This window comes from Bombyx mori, chromosome 8 (genome assembly GCF_030269925.1).
Source record: "Bombyx mori chromosome 8, ASM3026992v2".
Taxonomy (NCBI): Eukaryota; Metazoa; Arthropoda; class Insecta; order Lepidoptera; family Bombycidae; genus Bombyx; species Bombyx mori.
Window position 1 is genome coordinate 15,059,277 of NC_085114.1, and position 25,476 is coordinate 15,084,752.

General features: G+C 49.6%; 1 protein-coding gene across 1 annotated transcript; it reads left to right on the top strand.

Annotated features, from left to right (window-relative positions):
* The first annotated feature begins 45 nt into the window (after positions 1-45).
* On the top strand, positions 46-22,179 carry LOC101744021 (ATP-dependent RNA helicase DDX42). The gene is made up of 15 exons (XM_004923647.5): positions 46-636; positions 789-879; positions 1,452-1,618; positions 1,887-2,127; positions 3,252-3,408; positions 4,814-4,953; positions 5,982-6,081; positions 6,610-6,741; positions 7,273-7,447; positions 15,078-15,174; positions 15,861-16,011; positions 16,657-16,850; positions 17,268-17,377; positions 18,084-18,198; positions 18,915-22,179. Exons 1-15 carry the CDS (start codon positions 395-397, stop codon positions 19,041-19,043), a joined length of 2,241 nt encoding a protein of 746 aa, XP_004923704.1. The 5' UTR covers positions 46-394; the 3' UTR covers positions 19,044-22,179.
* The last annotated feature ends 3,297 nt before the right edge of the window (positions 22,180-25,476 follow it).

Here is a 25,476-nt window from a genome sequence, read left to right on the forward strand (position 1 = left end):
AAAAAATACCAAAAATTAGGGTGCATGGTATGATACCTTTGCCTTTCCAATTAGAAAACTAAAACTACTAGTACCTAGATGTCCTAGACTATTTAGGACTAATATTGCTTAGCGTTTGATACTCTTTGGCTAGACTAAAAAAAATTGATAATTCTCAATTTATGCATAGTATACAGTTGCTTGCCAATAATATATTTAATTATTATTTGATACGTAGTAGGTACGTACCTACTTTGAAATTGTCATGCATTATAATTGACAATGGGTTCATGTTTACCTCTAAATTGAAGGAAACAATATTTATGATATACAGGAGACACATAACCTTATAAATTGGCTTGAACACTTTTCTTGACTTGAACAATTTTAATTTTGTGATTAAATAAATATCGCAATGAGTTATCCGGGCGGTGGTGGTAGAGGAATGGGGTTTGCCGGCTTCTCGATGCCGAAGCGAAACCCTTCGAATGTGTCTCTCCATGCTGTGCCGCCTCCAACGACGTCTATGCATGCTGTCCCACCGCCTTCCAGTGGTCTTTCAAAACAAGGATATTCTACAATGAGTGCTATTACACAAAATGCTGTAACTGGCACATGGGGTACTCTTGGGAAGAAACGCGCCAAAACCGAGGATGAGTAAGAGCAAAGCTTTAATTTGTTAAATAGAGTAGAGTGATAAATAAAGTAGAATTTTTAGATTAATATTCTCATTTATCTCATTATTCTCACAAATTTTACAAACACATTTATGTTTTGCTCGAAAACGATACCATGACTCTGTTTCGTAGGTATTTTGATGATGATGATGAACCTCCAACACCAGCGTTGGCTTATATACCTGCACCAGGAAGCCCTACTAATGCAGCAAGCAGTTCTAGGGTAAGTATGTAGATGACAGCTAGAATCTGTCCTGCTTATGATGATATTTTATAAATATGTAAACAGATACATCTGGTTAGTGACCGAGACTCATGGGTTCAATAGTTCTTGAAGTCTAGAATTGGATATTTTATCTTCAAAATTTAATTCTGCCAATTTTTTATTTATTTATTTATTTAAATTGTAATACTGTTCTTAGTATGGTGTTTTTCAGCATCAGTAACATCAGTTGGCTATGATCATCTAGTCGTTTCAGCTACTTAATACGGCTTTGATTTGTTTTTTTTTTATCCTTGACAATATTCACTTCGAAATTAATGAGCTGAAAAATACATGATCAATCAGCAGCCTATTTTAATGGGAAACAAAAAATTGCAATTGTTATCCTACCATTAGAATACATAATACAGGATTACATTGCAGCAAAAACAGCTCAGCGAATTGTACCACTCGTAGAAAAATCTTCTCATCATTAACAAATATCATGACTTAAGATTCTCTGATTAAAATGCCTGTCAACTGTTGTATGCAGATATAGCTTATTGAATTATATTTTTTTTACAAAATTGCAGGCTGATGATGATGATGAAGATCCTCTAGATGCCTACATGGCTGGGTTGGAACAACAGGCAGCTCGGGATTTGGTCACCAGTAAGGAGAATGCAGCCAGCGGAAAAGACAGTGTGAGAGGTACTAGGGGTGATATTGATGATATGGATGATGAAGAGAGTTATTATAAGTAAGTTACTTTAATTTTACGTTCATTGTTTTTTGTTAATTTAGCTGTAATTACGTCCAATTAATTTATGGAATAAACCTGTAAAAAAGCTTATCTAGATCTTATAAAATCTTCAAATTGCTTGATGTGATCTGTTTGTAAATATTTGTTCTTCTGGTTATGTGGATCTGTAGAAAATCGACACCCTTGAGGTGTGGTGGAATCTTAATGATATACAATGCAAAGCTCAACTGATGTAATTATTAGTATTTTTACATTAAACTTTTAGGTATATGGAAGAAAATCCTCTGAATAATGCAGATGACACATCTGATGTAGAAATAGAATATGATGAAGATGGCAATCCTTTAGCTCCAGCGAAGAAAAAGTTCATCGATCCCTTACCTCCTATAGACCACTCTGAGATAGACTATGAACCATTTGAAAAGAACTTCTACACTCCTCATGAAGATATTGAAAAGCTCACACATCAACAAGTTGAGGAATTAAAAAAGAATTTAGGTGTGAAGGTATGTTTAATATTGACATTTTACTAATGTTTATAAATTCACCTCTTGTGAGTCCGCACGGGTAGGTACCACCACCCTGCATATTTCTGCTGTGAAGCAGTAATGCGTTTCGGCTTGGAAGGGTGACAGCAGCTGTTGAAACTATACTGAAGCCTCAGAAGTCATATCTCAAGGTGGGTGGCGGCATTTACGTTGTAGATGTCTATGGGCTCTGGTAACCACTTAACACCAGGTGGGCTGTGAGCTCGTCGGCAATAAAAAAAAAGATTAACAATGTGTGCATCGGAACTAACGTAGACATATCCGGTTGCCTTGTAAATTCGCACAGTCGTTGTTATTACTTTAGGGAAAGATTTTGACAAAACATCATTATTGTACCATCATTGGCATAATAATACTCTCAATAGATCTATTTTATAAATTATAGTTACAGAAGAGTGGTATGATGCTGGGTTTTACTGGTTTATAATAAAAATATTTTGTAAATTACTGTTTTAACTGTATTTTTATTGGTGGTAGAGTTAACATTGTTATTTATATTTTGACATTCAACAAGTGTGTCATACTGACATCTAAGTTTAAATAAACGATTTTAAATTTGATTTAATTTATTTGTTAATGTATCCACAAATTTACACAAAAAATATTTAATTTAGAGAACCCTCAATACAATCCCAAGTGGCTAAAGGGTGATAATTATGGTGGCATACACATTATGATGTCTTTCTTGTCTACACAAAGTAAAGGCTGCTGCCCACTCACCTTACGACAGTATTATTTTATAACACACAAATGTAAGTGTTGAAAGAGATGGAAGTTTGCAATTTGACTTACGTATTGGTCAGATTGGGATTCACTTGAGAGACATAAATACTTATATGTAGGTGACCGTTACTAACTTGTGCAGTTTTACCAAATGGCCGATCGCTAGTAAAGTTAGAGGTACAAGGAGGCTGGTGGTAGAATTAATTTGGGAAGAGATAAATTGGGCAGATAATATACCATGGATGTGCAACGAGAAAGCATTAGCTAGGACTAGTTAGATGAATAGCCGGCCAGACTATTGTTAATGTATGGTCCCATGACACAGATACTGCGTTCAAGCATGTTGTTTGGTTGACCAGATAACGGGTCCGGATCCCCCTCGGCCCGTGAGCAGCTTCGCTCACCTCGGGTTCGACGAGCAGCTGATGCGCGCCATCCGCCGCTCGGAGTACACGCAGCCCACGCCCGTGCAGGCCGCCGGCGTGCCCGCCGCCTTGTCCGGACGAGACATTATAGGTACTGTTATAAGACGGCCCTGCATCCTTTACTGCTGACGCACCCCTATTTTCCTGGTCAGTCAGTATTTTAAGTGGTAAGCAGTAAACCATAGTTCCTAATAACTTCAGTCCATTTTCGATCTCCGTCGCGAGAAAACCTTTGTTGGTTTAACTTGAAATTTGTATCCTTCAATACCCAATATTAAACTGACAATTAATTAATTACAAAGACAATAAATCCTATTTTGTAAAAACTTCTTTTTAAAAAAAGGGAAAATCCCGAATCCTTATAACAAACAGTACGCATAGACACTGCTTAATGATTTTAAGTATTTACTGCGTAAAAGTAATTATCTTTTTTAAATTTCAATCCAAGTAATAGTATTGGGTACAAGCCAATAAAGTAGTAATCATTGGCAATTAGGTAATATTGTATCCACGCTATTCTCCTGATATTTTTTTTTATTTTTTTTTTATTGCTTAGATGTGTGGACGAGCTCACAGCCCACCTGGTGTTAAGTGGTTACTGGAGCCCATAGACATCTACAACGTAAATGCGCCACCCACCTTGAGATATAAGTTCTAAGGTCTCAAGTATAGTTACAACGACTGCCCCACCCTTCAAACCGAAACGCATTACTGCTTCACAGCAGAAATAGGCCGGGCGGTGGTACCTACCCGCGCGGACTCACAAGAGGTCCTACCACCAGTAATTACGCAAATTATAATTTTGCGGGTTTCACTTTTATTACACGATGTTATTCCTTCACGGTGGAAGTCAATCATGAACATTTGTTGAGTACGTATTTTATTAGAAAAATTGGTACCCGCCCGCGGGATTCGAACACCGGTGCATCGCTTCAACACGAATGCACCGGACGTCTTATCGTTTAGGCCACGACAACTTCATTTCATTCAAATTTTTCATATTTTGTCTATAAAACCATACTATACCATGTAGGAACAAGCATCGACATTAGTTATCTCTTTTTAAAGGGCTTCAAGTAATAATGAGGCAGTTTCTAGACTTTTCATGATACATTACTATTAATAATGTTACGCCGGTACCAGTAACGTCATTAGTTGTTAAATAGCAAATTGGAACATCTCTTGAATTTTCTGGTACGTTGCAAAGTCGAAACGATTATAACGGCGCGTCATTGACGACATAAAGGGAGTTATTCAAAGTGAAGGGACGAACGGGTCACCTCAAGAAAGCGAAGTGAATAGTGAAAATTGCCTTAGTTGCTAAAATAATTAATTAAATAAATAATTAAATGCACTTTTAATTATGGTTTCAGTGAACTATAGTGTATACTCTATAATAGAATGAAAACAAACCGGTTGTTTAGCAACGGCTATTCTTTGTCATTAAACAATTTGCCAACAAGATAACTCTTCAACTTTAGCTTTATAATTTCTAGGTATTGCCAGAACCGGCTCAGGCAAGACGTGCGCGTTTCTGTGGCCGCTACTGGTTCACATCATGGATCAGAAGGAATTGGCGCCCGGCGATGGACCAATAGGACTCATCCTTGCTCCCACCAGAGAATTAGCTCAACAGGTATAGATAAGATTCGTTTAAATTCAAAGGATAGCACTCTCGATGCTGTAGTGGCCGAACATAAACAGAAAATGTAATTAACGAAAGCTAAACATATGAATATATATATCGCACTTACGGTGTGGTAACGTCACTTATGCAAATTATGGAATTTTTCAGGAGAAATGTTGGAAACTACAACATCTTACTAATATACTTCTTATATAGTTCTGCTAGGCTATACAAATAAAATGATAATATTTAAACTACAAACTTCATCAGTAAAAGCAAACATCTCTCTCCACTTACTATAAACTAATAACTAAAAAACGTATTTTCTCATACTCTTTTTTTTTTTTTATTGCTTTTGTATGCAGACGAGCATACGGCCCACATGGTGGTGATTGGTTACCGTCGCCCATGGACTTCAGCAATGCCAGGGGCAGAGCCAAGCCGCTGCCTACCGCTTAATACTTTCCACAAGCCTCGTTTGAAGAAGGACGTCATAGCGCTCGGGAAACACCGTGGAGGGGAGCTCATTCCATAGCCGGATGGTGCGTGGCAAAAAAGATCTCGGGAAACGCACTGTGGATGACCGCAGTGGCTCCAGGTAGTATGGATGAACTCTATTCCGGTGGCGGGCGGTGCGATAGTAAAAACGAGATGCCGGTATCATCTCGAACAATTCCTCAGAGCACTCAGTTCAGTGTTAATCAAAATTGTATAAGTTTATATGTATTTTATAGCACCGTATATTATATACATATGTTATAGTGCTGACCTGACGTGTCATCTGTACGTGATACATTGTGTGCAGTACAAAAAACTATAATTATTTATACTTTTAGTAAATATTGTATCATTGTGTTTAGAATTACTAATGAGATAACTTATCGTTTTAGGGAAAAGTTTTTGTATTTATTTTTTGCTTGAATTTTGTAAATATTATAAATAGTAACACATTCATATAAACCTTAGGTTGCTGTGAGCTATGTCTACAAGATTGACTGCTTTAAAGTTGCTTTTATTCTTTGATGTTTCTATTTCAGATTTACATGGAAGCGAAGAAATTCGGCAAAGTGTACAACATAAGGTGTGTGTGCTGTTACGGTGGTGGATCGAAATGGGAACAAGTTAAAGCGTTGGAAGGTAATTACAGTAAAGGTTGATTTAAACAAAAAGAATCTCTGGTGGCAGCAGCCGAGAACGTCACGGAATAATTTAGTCCTGTGTTATATCCGAACATTATAGTTTGGTCACACAAAAGAGAAGTCGCCTGTTATTTAATTCTTAACTGTTGGTTTATTGGACTATTTTTGATGGAAGATTTTCTCCTAGTTGACATGTATTTTTTATTTTATTAACCAAAATAAGAAATTTAAAGTGTAGAAGAAATATGTAAGTGATAATCATTCTAAATATATGCTAAAGCATGAGAATCATTATTTTGTACAATAATGTCATCGTACATCATAACTAAAGAAACAACATATTATACACTATGCATACAGTGTATCTTTGCCTTTAGATTTAAATAGGCTAAGGATTTTACACAATACTAGTCAGTTTAGGCTCCAGCTTCCTGAAGCTAGCGTTTCCTTGATTGTCTATTTTAAGTCATCATTTTAATTTCCTATCTGATTCTTTCCGTATTAAAAAAAATTCTTGGTATTCCAGGTGGTGGTGCAGAAATAATAGTAGGCACTCCGGGTCGTGTCATAGATTTGGTCAAGTGTAAAGCTACAAATCTACAAAGGGTGACCTATCTAGTGCTCGACGAGGCTGACAGAATGTTTGATATGGGATTTGGTGAGTCTCCAATAATTTGTGATAACATTTATTATGGTTAAATGTAATTGATTCATACATAAATTGGTTAATTATAAATATATAAATTGGTTCGGTAGGCAGCGGCTTGGCTCTGCCCCTGGCATTGCTGAAGTCCATGGGCGACGGTAACCACTCACCATCAGGTGGGCCGTATGCTCGTCTGCCTACAAGGGCAATAAAAAAAATAAAATAAAAAAAATTAACAAACTACTACTATTATTATGCAAAAGGCGAGCAAGATCGAACCGAATTCTGCTCATCCTAAATATAACGCACCACAAACGAAAACATACTACTTAGTTACATTAAGCATCGGTAGTTCATGTTTATTGATATGAAGGTCATATTTTGGGACGCTTCACTCTAATAATGAGAAGTGTGATTACAGACAATTTTTTACTTATTCTTTAATGAAAGTAATTGTAATAAAGTATTCTAAATGCAACAATAAGATTATCAAATGTTAATGGTCGAAGAATTCGAATGATGTATTTAATTGTTGTACGTCAGAGCCACAAGTCCGTTCGATCTGCAACCACGTGCGGCCGGAGCGACAGGCGCTGCTGTTCTCCGCGACCTTCCCGCGCCGCGTGGAGCGACTGGCACGCGACGCGCTGCACGACCCCGTCCGCGTGCAGCACGGCGCCGCGGGGGAGCCGGCGCACCTCGTCACGCAGCACGTCCGGTACGTCACGCTCAGTGCCCGCACTAGCAGCACGGCGCCGCGGGGGAGCCGGCGCACCTCGTCACGCAGCACGTCCGGTACGTCACGCTCAGTGCCCGCACTAGCAGCACGGCGCCGCGGGGGAGCCGGCGCACCTCGTCACGCAGCACGTCCGGTACGTCACGCTCAGTGCCCGCACTAGCAGCACGGCGCCGCGGGGGAGCCGGCGCACCTCGTCACGCAGCACGTCCGGTACGTCACGCTCAGTGCCCGCACTAGCAGCACGGCGCCGCGGGGGAGCCGGCGCACCTCGTCACGCAGCACGTCCGGTACGTCACGCTCAGTGCCCGCACTAGCAGCACGGCGCCGCGGGGGAGCCGGCGCACCTCGTCACGCAGCACGTCCGGTACGTCACGCTCAGTGCCCGCACTAGCAGCACGGCGCCGCGGGGGAGCCGGCGCACCTCGTCACGCAGCACGTCCGGTACGTCACGCTCAGTGCCCGCACTAGCAGCACGGCGCCGCGGGGGAGCCGGCGCACCTCGTCACGCAGCACGTCCGGTACGTCACGCTCAGTGCCCGCACTAGCAGCACGGCGCCGCGGGGGAGCCGGCGCACCTCGTCACGCAGCACGTCCGGTACGTCACGCTCAGTGCCCGCACTAGCAGCACGGCGCCGCGGGGGAGCCGGCGCACCTCGTCACGCAGCACGTCCGGTACGTCACGCTCAGTGCCCGCACTAGCAGCACGGCGCCGCGGGGGAGCCGGCGCACCTCGTCACGCAGCACGTCCGGTACGTCACGCTCAGTGCCCGCACTAGCAGCACGGCGCCGCGGGGGAGCCGGCGCACCTCGTCACGCAGCACGTCCGGTACGTCACGCTCAGTGCCCGCACTAGCAGCACGGCGCCGCGGGGGAGCCGGCGCACCTCGTCACGCAGCACGTCCGGTACGTCACGCTCAGTGCCCGCACTAGCAGCACGGCGCCGCGGGGGAGCCGGCGCACCTCGTCACGCAGCACGTCCGGTACGTCACGCTCAGTGCCCGCACTAGCAGCACGGCGCCGCGGGGGAGCCGGCGCACCTCGTCACGCAGCACGTCCGGTACGTCACGCTCAGTGCCCGCACTAGCAGCACGGCGCCGCGGGGGAGCCGGCGCACCTCGTCACGCAGCACGTCCGGTACGTCACGCTCAGTGCCCGCACTAGCAGCACGGCGCCGCGGGGGAGCCGGCGCACCTCGTCACGCAGCACGTCCGGTACGTCACGCTCAGTGCCCGCACTAGCAGCACGGCGCCGCGGGGGAGCCGGCGCACCTCGTCACGCAGCACGTCCGGTACGTCACGCTCAGTGTGCCCGCACTAGCAGCACGGCGCCGCGGGGGAGCCGGCGCACCTCGTCACGCAGCACGTCCGGTACGTCACGCGCAGTGTGCCCGCACTAGCAGCACGGCGCCGCGGGGGAGCCGGCGCACCTCGTCACGCAGCACGTCCGGTACGTCACGCTCAGTGTGCCCGCACTAGCAGCACGGCGCCGCGGGGGAGCCGGCGCACCTCGTCACGCAGCACGTCCGGTACGTCACGCTCAGTGTGCCCGCACTAGCAGCACGGCGCCGCGGGGGAGCCGGCGCACCTCGTCACGCAGCACGTCCGGTACGTCACGCGCAGTGTGCCCGCACTAGCAGCACGGCGCCGCGGGGGAGCCGGCGCACCTCGTCACGCAGCACGTCCGGTACGTCACGCTCAGTGTGCCCGCACTAGCAGCACGGCGCCGCGGGGGAGCCGGCGCACCTCGTCACGCAGCACGTCCGGTACGTCACGCTCAGTGTGCCCGCACTAGCAGCACGGCGCCGCGGGGGAGCCGGCGCACCTCGTCACGCAGCACGTCCGGTACGTCACGCTCAGTGTGCCCGCACTAGCAGCACGGCGCCGCGGGGGAGCCGGCGCACCTCGTCACGCAGCACGTCCGGTACGTCACGCTCAGTGTGCCCGCACTAGCAGCACGGCGCCGCGGGGGAGCCGGCGCACCTCGTCACGCAGCACGTCCGGTACGTCACGCTCAGTGTGCCCGCACTAGCAGCACGGCGCCGCGGGGGAGCCGGCGCACCTCGTCACGCAGCACGTCCGGTACGTCACGCGCAGTGTGCGCACTAGCAGCACGGCGCCGCGGGGGAGCCGGCGCACCTCGTCACGCAGCACGTCCGGTACGTCACGCTCAGTGTGCCCGCACTAGCAGCACGGCGCCGCGGGGGAGCCGGCGCACCTCGTCACGCAGCACGTCCGGTACGTCACGCTCAGTGTGCCCGCACTAGCAGCACGGCGCCGCGGGGGAGCCGGCGCACCTCGTCACGCAGCACGTCCGGTACGTCACGCTCAGTGTGCCCGCACTAGCAGCACGGCGCCGCGGGGGAGCCGGCGCACCTCGTCACGCAGCACGTCCGGTACGTCACGCTCAGTGTGCCCGCACTAGCAGCACGGCGCCGCGGGGGAGCCGGCGCACCTCGTCACGCAGCACGTCCGGTACGTCACGCTCAGTGTGCCCGCACTAGCAGCACGGCGCCGCGGGGGAGCCGGCGCACCTCGTCACGCAGCACGTCCGGTACGTCACGCTCAGTGTGCCCGCACTAGCAGCACGGCGCCGCGGGGGAGCCGGCGCACCTCGTCACGCAGCACGTCCGGTACGTCACGCTCAGTGTGCCCGCACTAGCAGCACGGCGCCGCGGGGGAGCCGGCGCACCTCGTCACGCAGCACGTCCGGTACGTCACGCTCAGTGTGCCCGCACTAGCAGCACGGCGCCGCGGGGGAGCCGGCGCACCTCGTCACGCAGCACGTCCGGTACGTCACGCTCAGTGTGCCCGCACTAGCAGCACGGCGCCGCGGGGGAGCCGGCGCACCTCGTCACGCAGCACGTCCGGTACGTCACGCTCAGTGTGCCCGCACTAGCAGCACGGCGCCGCGGGGGAGCCGGCGCACCTCGTCACGCAGCACGTCCGGTACGTCACGCTCAGTGTGCCCGCACTAGCAGCACGGCGCCGCGGGGGAGCCGGCGCACCTCGTCACGCAGCACGTCCGGTACGTCACGCTCAGTGTGCCCGCACTAGCAGCACGGCGCCGCGGGGGAGCCGGCGCACCTCGTCACGCAGCACGTCCGGTACGTCACGCGCAGTGTGCGCACTAGCAGCACGGCGCCGCGGGGGAGCCGGCGCACCTCGTCACGCAGCACGTCCGGTACGTCACGCTCAGTGTGCCCGCACTAGCAGCACGGCGCCGCGGGGGAGCCGGCGCACCTCGTCACGCAGCACGTCCGGTACGTCACGCTCAGTGTGCCCGCACTAGCAGCACGGCGCCGCGGGGGAGCCGGCGCACCTCGTCACGCAGCACGTCCGGTACGTCACGCGCAGTGTGCCCGCACTAGCAGCACGGCGCCGCGGGGGAGCCGGCGCACCTCGTCACGCAGCACGTCCGGTACGTCACGCTCAGTGTGCCCGCACTAGCAGCACGGCGCCGCGGGGGAGCCGGCGCACCTCGTCACGCAGCACGTCCGGTACGTCACGCTCAGTGTGCCCGCACTAGCAGCACGGCGCCGCGGGGGAGCCGGCGCACCTCGTCACGCAGCACGTCCGGTACGTCACGCGCAGTGTGCCCGCACTAGCAGCACGGCGCCGCGGGGGAGCCGGCGCACCTCGTCACGCAGCACGTCCGGTACGTCACGCTCAGTGTGCCCGCACTAGCAGCACGGCGCCGCGGGGGAGCCGGCGCACCTCGTCACGCAGCACGTCCGGTACGTCACGCGCAGTGTGCCCGCACTAGCAGCACGGCGCCGCGGGGGAGCCGGCGCACCTCGTCACGCAGCACGTCCGGTACGTCACGCGCAGTGTGCCCGCACTAGCAGCACGGCGCCGCGGGGGAGCCGGCGCACCTCGTCACGCAGCACGTCCGGTACGTCACGCTCAGTGTGCCCGCACTAGCAGCACGGCGCCGCGGGGGAGCCGGCGCACCTCGTCACGCAGCACGTCCGGTACGTCACGCTCAGTGTGCCCGCACTAGCAGCACGGCGCCGCGGGGGAGCCGGCGCACCTCGTCACGCAGCACGTCCGGTACGTCACGCTCAGTGTGCCCGCACTAGCAGCACGGCGCCGCGGGGGAGCCGGCGCACCTCGTCACGCAGCACGTCCGGTACGTCACGCGCAGTGTGCCCGCACTAGCAGCACGGCGCCGCGGGGGAGCCGGCGCACCTCGTCACGCAGCACGTCCGGTACGTCACGCTCAGTGTGCCCGCACTAGCAGCACGGCGCCGCGGGGGAGCCGGCGCACCTCGTCACGCAGCACGTCCGGTACGTCACGCTCAGTGTGCCCGCACTAGCAGCACGGCGCCGCGGGGGAGCCGGCGCACCTCGTCACGCAGCACGTCCGGTACGTCACGCTCAGTGTGCCCGCACTAGCAGCACGGCGCCGCGGGGGAGCCGGCGCACCTCGTCACGCAGCACGTCCGGTACGTCACGCTCAGTGTGCCCGCACTAGCAGCACGGCGCCGCGGGGGAGCCGGCGCACCTCGTCACGCAGCACGTCCGGTACGTCACGCGCAGTGTGCGCACTAGCAGCACGGCGCCGCGGGGGAGCCGGCGCACCTCGTCACGCAGCACGTCCGGTACGTCACGCTCAGTGTGCCCGCACTAGCAGCACGGCGCCGCGGGGGAGCCGGCGCACCTCGTCACGCAGCACGTCCGGTACGTCACGCTCAGTGTGCCCGCACTAGCAGCACGGCGCCGCGGGGGAGCCGGCGCACCTCGTCACGCAGCACGTCCGGTACGTCACGCTCAGTGTGCCCGCACTAGCAGCACGGCGCCGCGGGGGAGCCGGCGCACCTCGTCACGCAGCACGTCCGGTACGTCACGCTCAGTGTGCCCGCACTAGCAGCACGGCGCCGCGGGGGAGCCGGCGCACCTCGTCACGCAGCACGTCCGGTACGTCACGCGCAGTGTGCCCGCACTAGCAGCACGGCGCCGCGGGGGAGCCGGCGCACCTCGTCACGCAGCACGTCCGGTACGTCACGCGCAGTGTGCCCGCACTAGCAGCACGGCGCCGCAGGGGAGCCGGCGCACCTCGTCACGCAGCACGTCCGGTACGTCACGCGCAGTGTGCCCGCACTAGCAGCACGGCGCCGCGGGGGAGCCGGCGCACCTCGTCACGCAGCACGTCCGGTACGTCACGCGCAGTGTGCGCACTAGCAGCACGGCGCCGCGGGGGAGCCGGCGCACCTCGTCACGCAGCACGTCCGGTACGTCACGCGCAGTGTGCGCACTAGCAGCACGGCGCCGCGGGGGAGCCGGCGCACCTCGTCACGCAGCACGTCCGGTACGTCACGCTCAGTGTGCCCGCACTAGCAGCACGGCGCCGCGGGGGAGCCGGCGCACCTCGTCACGCAGCACGTCCGGTACGTCACGCGCAGTGTGCCCGCACTAGCAGCACGGCGCCGCGGGGGAGCCGGCGCACCTCGTCACGCAGCACGTCCGGTACGTCACGCGCAGTGTGCCCGCACTAGCAGCACGGCGCCGCAGGGGAGCCGGCGCACCTCGTCACGCAGCACGTCCGGTACGTCACGCGCAGTGTGCCCGCACTAGCAGCACGGCGCCGCGGGGGAGCCGGCGCACCTCGTCACGCAGCACGTCCGGTACGTCACGCTCAGTGTGCCCGCACTAGCAGCACGGCGCCGCGGGGGAGCCGGCGCACCTCGTCACGCAGCACGTCCGGTACGTCACGCTCAGTGTGCCCGCACTAGCAGCACGGCGCCGCGGGGGAGCCGGCGCACCTCGTCACGCAGCACGTCCGGTACGTCACGCTCAGTGTGCCCGCACTAGCAGCACGGCGCCGCGGGGGAGCCGGCGCACCTCGTCACGCAGCACGTCCGGTACGTCACGCGCAGTGTGCCCGCACTAGCAGCACGGCGCCGCGGGGGAGCCGGCGCACCTCGTCACGCAGCACGTCCGGTACGTCACGCGCAGTGTGCCCGCACTAGCAGCACGGCGCCGCGGGGGAGCCGGCGCACCTCGTCACGCAGCACGTCCGGTACGTCACGCGCAGTGTGCCCGCACTAGCAGCACGGCGCCGCGGGGGAGCCGGCGCACCTCGTCACGCAGCACGTCCGGTACGTCACGCTCAGTGTGCCCGCACTAGCAGCACGGCGCCGCGGGGGAGCCGGCGCACCTCGTCACGCAGCACGTCCGGTACGTCACGCGCAGTGTGCCCGCACTAGCAGCACGGCGCCGCGGGGGAGCCGGCGCACCTCGTCACGCAGCACGTCCGGTACGTCACGCGCAGTGTGCCCGCACTAGCAGCACGGCGCCGCGGGGGAGCCGGCGCACCTCGTCACGCAGCACGTCCGGTACGTCACGCGCAGTGTGCCCGCACTAGCAGCACGGCGCCGCGGGGGAGCCGGCGCACCTCGTCACGCAGCACGTCCGGTACGTCACGCGCAGTGTGCCCGCACTAGCAGCACGGCGCCGCGGGGGAGCCGGCGCACCTCGTCACGCAGCACGTCCGGTACGTCACGCTCAGTGTGCCCGCACTAGCAGCACGGCGCCGCGGGGGAGCCGGCGCACCTCGTCACGCAGCACGTCCGGTACGTCACGCGCAGTGTGCCCGCACTAGCAGCACGGCGCCGCGGGGGAGCCGGCGCACCTCGTCACGCAGCACGTCCGGTACGTCACGCGCAGTGTGCCCGCACTAGCAGCACGGCGCCGCGGGGGAGCCGGCGCACCTCGTCACGCAGCACGTCCGGTACGTCACGCGCAGTGTGCCCGCACTAGCAGCACGGCGCCGCGGGGGAGCCGGCGCACCTCGTCACGCAGCACGTCCGGTACGTCACGCGCAGTGTGCCCGCACTAGCAGCACGGCGCCGCGGGGGAGCCGGCGCACCTCGTCACGCAGCACGTCCGGTACGTCACGCGCAGTGTGCCCGCACTAGCAGCACGGCGCCGCGGGGGAGCCGGCGCACCTCGTCACGCAGCACGTCCGGTACGTCACGCGCAGTGTGCCCGCACTAGCAGCACGGCGCCGCGGGGGAGCCGGCGCACCTCGTCACGCAGCACGTCCGGTACGTCACGCTCAGTGTGCCCGCACTAGCAGCACGGCGCCGCGGGGGAGCCGGCGCACCTCGTCACGCAGCACGTCCGGTACGTCACGCGCAGTGTGCCCGCACTAGCAGCACGGCGCCGCGGGGGAGCCGGCGCACCTCGTCACGCAGCACGTCCGGTACGTCACGCTCAGTGTGCCCGCACTAGCAGCACGGCGCCGCGGGGGAGCCGGCGCACCTCGTCACGCAGCACGTCCGGTACGTCACGCTCAGTGTCACGCGGGGGAGCAGTCACAATATGGACAGGTTCCATTTTCAGGCTCCGTATCCAACAGACACCTGATTTGTCGAACAAAATAAATATACAGCGGGCATTCGCAGTAACTTGGTCCATCACACAGCGTCCGCAGCACGAGGGGTCCTCCGGCCGGGGTATCCATCAGTAGGGCTGCGGTGACGTGTTGGACTGGTAACGGAGCGCCGTGGGGTTCACTAATAGTTTTAAAACACTATAATTTCACATTGCAATGTATAGTGCCGATCATTAAATACCTATTATACTAACTGAAACGTCTTCTGTTACAGAATATTCAACAAACCAGAAGAGAAGTGGTCATGGCTGCTCAGTAACTTAGTTGAGTTCCTGTCGGCGGGAAGCGTGCTCATATTCGTTACGAAAAAGGTAAGAAGCGAGCGCCTCACATTAATATCTTTAATTAAACTAATAATTTACCGTGAGCACTCTTCGGTGTCCCATTATGAGGACAGAAACATTCTTCATCAGCGTCTTCAGACGAGGCTTGAGGAGAGTTCAGCAGGTAGGCAGCAGCTTGGCTCTGCCGACGTCCTTGAGCGACGATGAGCACCATATGCGCGTCTGTACAATGGCAATAGTTACTAGGATTAGTAGTAATAACTGTGTAATAATTTAATATTACTTGTTATTTAATTACTTCTGATGAGACTTTACTTTCTCTTTGGAAACGAGCTAAGCAAAAAGTGTCTCCTCCCCTTTAGATATCCCTAGTTTTTGTGACTAGAAACACGAGTAAGGCTGACTCTGTTGTACCTAGTAGGTCGTTCATAATACTAGATATAATATCGATACTAGGTACATACCACCCTATCTACATACTACCCTATCTTGTGGACCGAATGGTAAACCGTCGATGTTACCCTAAACACGTCATTACGGATCCTTCCGATCCGATTATTACAAAGTTAAGTCGTACACTGTGTGCATTACTAATAAAAATCTTACGTTATGGACGTTTTTTCCCGATTACGGTACTGGTCTGCATCGTCTCATAAGGAACTTCGTTCCAAAAAGATACTAGGTAGTATAAACACAGTTTCTGAACACGGCAGCTGGAGGCGGAGCAGACGGCCGCCAACCTGGGCGTGCAGCAGTACGACGCGCTGCTGCTGCACGGGGACATGGAGCAGGCGGACAGGAACAGAGTCATCACGGCCTTCAAGAGGCAGGAGACTAACATACTAGTTGCCACCGACGTTGCCGGTACGGTACATTATACTTAAACGTATTGTATTACTGGTGGTAGGACTTCTTGTGAGTTCGCGCGGGTAGGTATCACCGCCCTGTCTATTTTTGCTGTGAAGCAGTAATGCGTTTTGGTTTGAAGGGCGGGCTAGCCATTGTAACTATACTGAGACCTTAGAACTCATATCTCAAGGTAGGTGGCGGCATTAAGGTTGTAGATATCTATGGGCTCCAGTAACCACTTAATACCAGGTCCAACCATTCATGCAATCTATATTAATAGTATAAAGGTGAAAAGTTTGTTTGTTTGAACGCGCTACTCTCAGGAACTACTGGTCCGATTTGAAAAATTATTTCAGTGTTACATAACCCATTTATTGAAGAGGGCTATAGGCTAATATATATAACATAGCGATAAGGCCAATACAAGTGGAGCACCAATAGTGAATGTTTCAAGATAGGGGCTTAAATAGCTCCTTAACATTTTATAATTCAAAAATATTTTCACTTTCTGCGTAAATGAAGAGGGGGTTAAATTTAGCGTTATGCCAAAGTAACTATTCCACGCGGAGGGAGTCGCGGGCAAATTCTAGTAAAAAATAAAATAAAAATGTTACTGTTAATAAATATCGAGCAAGGCTACATTGGTACCCCCGCCCGCAGCCCGCGGCCTGGACATCCCGCACGTGCGCACGGTGGTGAACTACACGGTGGCGCGCGACATCGACACGCACACGCACCGCGTGGGCCGCACGGGGCGCGCCGGCGTGCCGGGCGACGCGCACTCGCTGCTGCTGCGCCAGCACGACCGGGACTTCGCGGGGCACCTGCTGAGGAACCTGGAGGCCGCGCAACAGGCCAGTACCTCTGCCCAGTCAGTCGGTGCTGTGACGTCACCCGCCGACTACTGTTCATAAGCCAAGCCAGTGTGCTTAGTGCGAGTTTTTTAACATATCAAATCAAAGGTCTTTTTTGCCACGTACCATCCGGCTATGGAATGAGCTCCCCTCCACGTTGTTTCCCGAGCGCTATGACATGTCCTTCAAACGAGGCTTGTGGAGACTATTAAGCAGTAGGCAGCCGCTTAGCTCTACTCCTGGCATTGCTGAAGTCCATGGGCGACGATAACCACTCACCATCAAGTGGGCCGTGTGCTCGTCTGCCTACAAGGGCAATAAAAAAAATTCTGTATGCTGATTTCATAACATTTTGTCTGTCCCTAATTGGATGGGATTAGACAAGAGCGATCGATCGAGGTGTGTCTCGCGTCGCAGGTGGTGCCCGACGAGCTTCTGCAGTTGGCGATGCAGTCGGCCTGGTTTAGGAAGTCGCGCTTCAAGAAAGGAAAAGGAAAGAATCTTAACATCGGCGGCTGCGGCTTGGGGTAAATCAAATAAAATCAATAAAAAAAAATATTTTTTTCAACATATATGAAAGTATACTTGTTGAATTTGTCAAAAAGAACTACCGTCAATTCACAAAAACTAGCCTTCGTCCTGAGAAGAACTGGCAAGAAACTCAGCTGGCATGCCTTTTTTTTAAATGTTAGATGTTTTTAAATATTCATAAGCTAATAAGGTGAGCTTAACACGTTCACTGCCATGTAGGCACTAAAGTAATTGTTTCGATTTCTCTCTTCTACTTATCATTAAGGAGTTGGAGCATCTAGTAGACTGGAAAAAACGAATCCAAAGATAATGAGAATGAATCTTTTTCCAAGAGACCTAAAAGACTAAAACATACGTTAACAAACAAAAGAAGGCAATCTAGGCGTTTAATAACAGAAATCGAGATAATTACTTCAGTGCGCCGCGTAGGGCACCGGTGACCTACATGACAGTCGATGTGTTAAACAGAGCTCTGAATTGAGATGTCCAAAAGGGATATACAGGGTGTCCCACAAAGGGTATATCAAGGCGAAAAATATAGATAGTTACTAATTAAATTGTACACTATACAGGGTGTTTTGGAATCTATTTCGACAGTATTTATACAAGTATACATTTTATGGAAAGTTTATTAGGAGTTCATGCCCCCCCAAAGCCCCCCTCCCCCTCCCCGTGCGGTCATTGAGCATGTGACGTGCGCAGGTACAAGGAGCGTCCGGGGCTGCCCCCCGCGCCCCCCGCGCCCTGCGAGCCGCACGGGCCCGCCACCGACCGCCTCGCCTCCCTCAAGCAGGCCTTCCGCTCACAGTACAACCAGGTGCGACAACACAACCCTAACTCACCTTCACGCTGACGATTACTAAAATCTCAATTATTTAACAAATTCTTAAATACCATAAATGAAACGAGTGTATACGCATAAAATATTTGGAATTGTTAAAAAATATAATGCAGATGCGTATAACAATTGGCAGTATGTCCACACGTGTAGTGGTGACCTTGTTACTTCCTGCTGCAAGAAGAACACTCCTCATACGTTGGAGTTGAGATTTTAATCTCATGCCTCAAGGACTTTTTGGCGGGAACGCGAGGAGTGAAATTGTGTGATTTGTTTTATTTTGTCTATTTAGTGTTTCTTCAGGTTTAAATGTGTAATAACGGTGGTTTATTAACTGTTTAATATCTGTGAAAGTACACAAATGTGGGAAAATGAAACAAAGCCGCTGGACGTAACTCCTCGGGATCCTCCAAAAAGTCCACTGAAAAAATCTTAATAAATGACCACCATTTTACTGAGATAATTTCATTCCAGTTAATTAATGTCTCAAATTAATCATCTTCATTTCATTTCATTTCATTTCACTCCGTATTATCTTTTTTCATAAAAATAAGAATATAAATTAAAATAAGACTTGACTTAAAGGTCTTAGTTACCAGGTCATAAAATTGCCTTTTAAAAAAAAACGCCTCAAGTTGTGAGACGTTGTAAGACAGTAAAGTACACGACTCGTTGAAACTCATCCGATTTTTCAGTTCACAGCGTCGTCAGATCACTCGTGGGAGCAGACGCGGGTCCAGCCCGGGGTCAACGAGCCCGCGCCGCCGCCCGACGACAAGCCCGAGAGGGTCCGGAAGAGCGGCAAGAAGAGCCGCTGGGAGTAGCCGCCCTCAACTCGCTGTGAGGGTAGTCTGAACACGGGGGTCGGTGCTGTCTGGGAGCTTATGTCGCACGTGGCCAGCTGAGCCGATGTGGTTCAGGAACCGACAGCCGCGCGCGAGCTCACGGCGAGCTCAAGAGATATCTCTTAAAACTACTCACGTAGACAACTTTATCTTTTATTGTGTATATGGGTGCACGAGCTCACAGCCGACCTAGTGTTAACCATCTACAACGTAAATGCCGCCACCCACCTTGAGATATAAGTTCTAAGGTCTCAGTATAGTTTCAACGGCTGCCCCATCCTTCAAACCGAAACGCATTACTGCTTCCTCTTTTTCTCCACCTTATCCCACTAGGTGGGGTCGGCACAGCTAATTCTCTTCCATTCTCTTCTATCAGCCGTCATCTCAACACTTACTCCTCTCTCTCTCATATCGTCATTCACACACTCCATCCATGTCTTCTTCGGTCGACCTCTTCCCCCTCTACCTTGCACTACCATTTCTATACATCTCCTAGTCACATGCATCTTCTCATTACGCATACTGCAACGCATTACTGCTTCACGACAGAAATAGGCAGAGTGGTGGTACCTACCCGTGCGGACTCACAAGAGGTCCTACCGCTAGTAATCCGATGTCCGGTTTTATGCGCCGAGGACATTAGTATTTAAACTGTAGCGTAGCCGGTCTCCATGAAGGGTCTTAAGTTACGTAGTTTTTGAGACAAATACGCAAGTTTTGTGTCGATGCTCGGAGACTTTTATCTGTCTCTGCCGTAAAGCAGATAGTCGGGTTCGAAGGACGAAATAACCTTTATACAAGTGGAACTTGAACCTGATATCTCAGGGCGAGGGGCAGCAGCGTGGCTAGTGACGCCAACTCCTCTCCTGTCCTGTGTGCTTAGTGCGAGTTTCTTAACGTTCTAGATAGTGTAAGAGTTAAGCCATTTTTGTATGCAGTTGGAACAGCGCCCCTAGCGGCAAACGTACGCAAACGATCCCATTCCGTATATATATGAGCTAACTTTTACGCTATCGAGAACGTTAAAAAACTCGCACTAAGAACACTGGAGTATTCAAAGAAAACTTAACATACATTGATGGTATTATAAAGCTTTTCCAATGTTAACCTGCCAAAATAGTAGTTTCGTAGGCAGCGGCTTGGCTCTGTCCCTGGTATTGCTGAAGTCCATGGGCGACGGTAACCACTCACCATCAGGTGGGCCGTATGCTCGTCTGACTACAAGGGCAATAAAAAAAATCTTGATTACTGATGGCAATAGAGTCCGCACGGGTAGGTGCACCCACTCTCCCTCGTTCTCCGGCGAACCAGTCACACCTTCTGATATGAAGGTCTGGAGCTCAGACTTGCCTAAGGGGTCCGGTTGACGCCAGGTGGCCGTGGGTTTGTACAAGGGGAAATACAATTTAAAAAAAAAACTAGAAGACAATGCATCGGCCCCCGCACTACCCGCAAATTAAATAAATTGATTGAGTCATCTGTCACCCCAAGACAAACAGAAGCCCGATACAAAACATCGCTAGCCAAATACGTAATATATAATCTAACAGATATCAATTCATGTATTTATTCATTAAAATCAATTGTAACTTTGACATCGTAATGTCCCAAATTTAAAGTCAAACGCCTCGAACGCGAACAAACAAAACCACAAGCATTAGATATATATATATAAATATTAGATGATAGTTAAGTTATCGTTTTTATGTGTCGGGAATTTGTTTTAATTTTAAAATTCGCTTTTAAGATAATGTCGCGTGAGTGTTCAATTAAATGTAACACTGTCCGATGCGTCGTCGGTCTTAGCCTTAGAGTGCTTAGTGCGAGCTTTTTAACGTTCTCGATCGCGTAAGAGTTAACTCAAATTTGTATCGAGTTGGAACAGCGCCCCTAGCGGTAAACGTAGGGAAGATGTTTCAACTCCATACAAATTTGAGTTAACTTTTACGTGATCGAGAACGTTAAAAAACTCGCACTAAACACACTGATCGCTAAGAGAAGTTCAAAGAAGCCGGTGGAAATAGCATTTTAATAATGTAATTTTGTTTATATTTACTTTTAAGTTAAGATAATATAAAATATAATTAAAAAAATTCATCTAATATTATTAATAATGTGAACACAAAAAAAAAGGTTTGATTTTCTATTTATGTAATCAAAGATTTAGATGATTTTATTAATGAAATGCCAAGTGTTTACGGGGAGATTGAAAATAATAATATAATATATAATGATGACTAAACTGTTCACGTAAAGACATGGGAATTGGAGTGCTTTTCTCTTCTATGATTTGTCGCGCGAATATCGAAAAGTTCTAAGCAATTTCATTACCTGTGACGTCATTTGGGGCCAAAATAGCCGAGCTAATGCTAAGACACACGTCGATTGGCCACATATGACGTATGCATTGAGTAAGATGTTGACGTCAAAATAATGTTTATTTTGTTTTAATGAAATTCAAGATCCGTTGTGATGAGAACTGCTCTCGTTTGGTTCTACCTATAATAGAGCTGCAAATTATCTGAAGTGTCCTCACTGTTTGTCGTTGTCCGTTGTCCACTGCTCTTAAATACGAAGATCAATCACTTTAAACTTTACTATAGACAGTTTTAGTAACGGTTCTGCGTTTAATAATGTATTCACTGCTTTGGGGATTGTGTTTGCGTGAATTTTATCGGTCCGCATTGATTCGTAGTTCAAAGTTACTCAAATTTGTATGGAGTTGGAACAGCGCCCCTAGCGGCAAACGAAGGGAAGCCGTACCAACTCCATACAAATTTGAGTTAACTTTTACCTTATCGAGAACGTTAAAAACTTACACTAAAGACGCAATAATGAGTAATTACAAGATCCCGAGTGTATAGAATTTTTTCGAATACCTTTTAGAAATTATCAGCGAAAATCCAAAAGTGGATGGAAAATTGTTAGAATAAATAGAGCGTACAAACAGGAACATAAAAAAAGAAATTGCCTTAAATCAAACCGAAAAATGTGGTTTATAGTTTAAAATAGTGAAGAAACGTACAAGTATTTTTGAAATGTTAAAAAAAGTTTTTGAATACGTCATAATCTTCATAATGTAAAATGTTGAAAATAAACACGAGATACAATATTGTTACTGTAGTTTTAATTGTAATTTATTTGGGTTTTGTTTATTATATAATATAATATATTTGTATTTTTCTTTCTACCCACCTTGAATCAATTGTATTGTTACGCGCTGGGGTCCCGGTTAAATAAATATTCTACCGGAGTACAACTTAATCCTGTATTAGCACTTAGAACACGTAAAATAGGTACTTCACAAACACTTTAAAATTCTCAATTCACTTCTTCCGCTTCGCTTCAAATGATCCGTTCGCTGTTTCGCTTCGAGGAGTTCCGATTACTAACTGACTGCAATCTTTGTAACGCTTTTATAGTCGATACGACATCACTAGGTTTATCGAGTACATTCTGGGCAAGTCGAGTAGCTTCGATGTGTTTCCGCTATCTGTCAAAAGATGGTGTTGCACTCTTCGAGAATTCTAGATGTTACTAGATCCTTTGACATTCGTTCGGCTATTCGGCGATAGATGGCGTTACTCTTACTGGCGTAACAGTATTGTAATCTGAAATTTATTACGATTAGTAATGTAGGTAATGTGTTTTATTCTTTTACTTTCAACCCCAAAACAAGTTATACTTATTATCGCGTACATACAAAATGAAATAGATTCCAAATTGTAAACTGAATTTGGAAGTTTAATACGACTTTGTTCTTGGGATGCTTAGGAACTAGGTTTTGTTGATTGCAACAGCATGCGACATTTATCGTGTCCGCTGGCAATTACTCCGCATCAGTCAGCCGCTTTCGATGTCCCTAGACAAGTCCTGATTGATCCTCCTTCTTCACTACGTAACGTTGCCCTTTACACGAGCCCGCTGAGTTTCTCGTCAGATATTCTCAGCCTATTGCGAATTTACTGGTGGTAGGACATCTTGTGAGTCCGCACGAGTAGGTACCACCACCCTGCCTATATCTGCCTTGAAGCAGTAGTGCGTTTCGGTTTGAACGGTGGGGCGTTGCAACTATACTGAGACTTTAGAACTTATATCTCAAGGTGGGTGGCGCATTTATGTCATAGATGTCTATGGGCTCCAATAACCACTTAAAATCAGGTGGGCTGTGAGATCGTCCACCCATCAAAGCAATAAAAAAAAGCAGCTGCGCTTGAGTTCTTAAGCTTTCCACGGAGGCGCCCAGGCAACGGTTAACAAATCTCACCTCTCCTGGCTGGGTCCCCGCTAGCCCGATCGCCATGGTAAGGTTCTAAAGCCTCACCAACGGCAGTTACGACATCCCTAAAAAGTATTTCAAAATTTTCACGATTGAAGAACACTACAATAAGCCTAAATGATAACGTGTACGCTCACAGTTCTAAAGAATAGGCTCAAGTGATCGGAAAGGTACAACGTGGTCATCATCCTGCGTCAGTGATGGTTCGGTGAGGCGTGCCTTATCAAGGAGTCACAAAATTACATTTTTGTGAAAAAGGAGCGAAAACTTCAGCCAATTCGTATCAAGATACAGGCTTGGAGTATGTTGTAAAACCTTTCAGTATTACACTTTTTTTTAAATATATCGTGCACTTTCCAGTAGGACTCCGCATCTGGTCACAAGGCAGGAACTACCCAAGCCTGGCTTGAAACCGTTCCGGACTTTATAAGGGCTGAAGACTGGCCCAGACCTCAACGCTTCAGACTTCAAATTATGGTCGGTTTTAGAGGACATGGTCTGTTTTAAACGACACGGCGACATTGAGTCTCTTAAAAAATCTTTGGAGTAAGTAGTGGCGAAATTTCCCTTGGAAACAGTGCGTAAATTCATGAATTCCTGGCGTGGCGAAAAGATTAAAGGCATGTTTAAAAGCCAAAAGTGGCCATTTCGAATAGATTTTTTTTACTGATACCTTAATAAACTCAACTTAATAATTTCAACGTCCGTCTGGTGTAGTGGTAAGTGACATGGTCACTACACTAGGGGGTCGCGGGTTCGAATCCCGCCAAGGGAAGATATTTGTATGATAAATATAAATGTCTTTTCCAGGGTTATGGATGTATATTAAATATATGTATGTGTATAATAAAAATCTTACATTTATTTCTGTTATCTGGTACCTGTAACACAAGTTCTTTACGAACTTATCACGGGACCAGTTAACGTGGCGTGATTGTTAGTAAAATATTTAAATTTATATATTTAAATATGTAGGTATAAATTTTAATAATATTACTTTACTTCATTAAAAGAAAATGCATTTTCATTTGCAACAGAACTTATGGCCGGACTAGGTACACTTTCAACCTAATTACGGTACTATAGGCAAGAATAGGTAATTGGCGACGGAGCTCATATCGAACGTGTAGGCGAAGTTTTAATTTATTCAGTTAACTGCCTTTCAACACGAATGGCGGGCTTCTATCACTAGCTTGCATATATTAGCTGATAAATTTCACGCTCTTAGTGTTTCGTGAAGTTATTTTAGTATATACATAATTCGTGTTCTCTTAGGATTCCGCGAGCCGTTTACATTATTGACTTGACACGGATCCGTCACTGTTCAATAAATAAAGGTAAAAGCAAAACATACACTGTTAATTCTCAAGAAGTTGTTTGAAATTTTAATTCGCGCCGTTAGAATTATAGAGACCCAACCCAAAAAATATGTTTTTTGGAAAACGTCGAATAAAGTTTTCAAACCGAAAAGACGTAGAGAAAGGGGACGGAGTGAAAGAGACTATCCATCGGATAAGTTTGTCTCTTTATAAGCCACTTTTGGTTTATTTAATTATTATGAGTCGCTGAAAGGGGTCGTTATAGGTCGTTGAATTAAAGTCGAAATCCAAAATTTTGGAAATAGGTCTCTTTAATTCTAAAGGCGCGAATTGTTTTATCTATAGATTTTTTACCCAGAAAGTTATTAGGATAATTTATTATTAGTTATTAAAGCAATCTTAAGATTATTCTCATTCATGTCTATTACCTTGCTTTAAATTTGAAATTTGAACAAATGGTAGGCAGCAATTTGGATGTGCCCCTTGCATTGCTGACGTCCATGGGCGACAGTAACCACTAACCATGAGGTGAACCGTGTGCACGTCTGTCTGCAAGGGCAATAAAAAAAAGTTTGAAAGTGTTTGAGTACTGTTGAGTGACGGTGATAATTGATTAAAATCCACTGATATTTTATTATCTTGTAATGTTTCAATAAATAATTAGTTACGCGAATAATTCGTGACTTCTGTTTCGCATTTTCTGATTGCCTTGACTGAGCAGACACGCCATACAGAACTGATCATTTATTTCTTGAATCGTATCTAACCTCTGTCTATGCAGGGAAACAGTTTATCTCCGTGTACCGCAGTCTAG

Excerpts from the sequence above, each read along its gene's own strand:
- LOC101744021 (XM_004923647.5), top strand. The coding sequence starts at position 395 with ATGAGTTATCCGGGCGGTGGTGGTAGAGGAATGGGGTTTGCCGGCTTC. Across the intron at positions 4,954-5,981 it reads CCAGAGAATTAGCTCAACAG|ATTTACATGGAAGCGAAGAA; the intron begins GTATAGATAAGA and ends TTTCTATTTCAG. Across the intron at positions 17,378-18,083 it reads ATCGGCGGCTGCGGCTTGGG|GTACAAGGAGCGTCCGGGGC; the intron begins GTAAATCAAATA and ends TGACGTGCGCAG.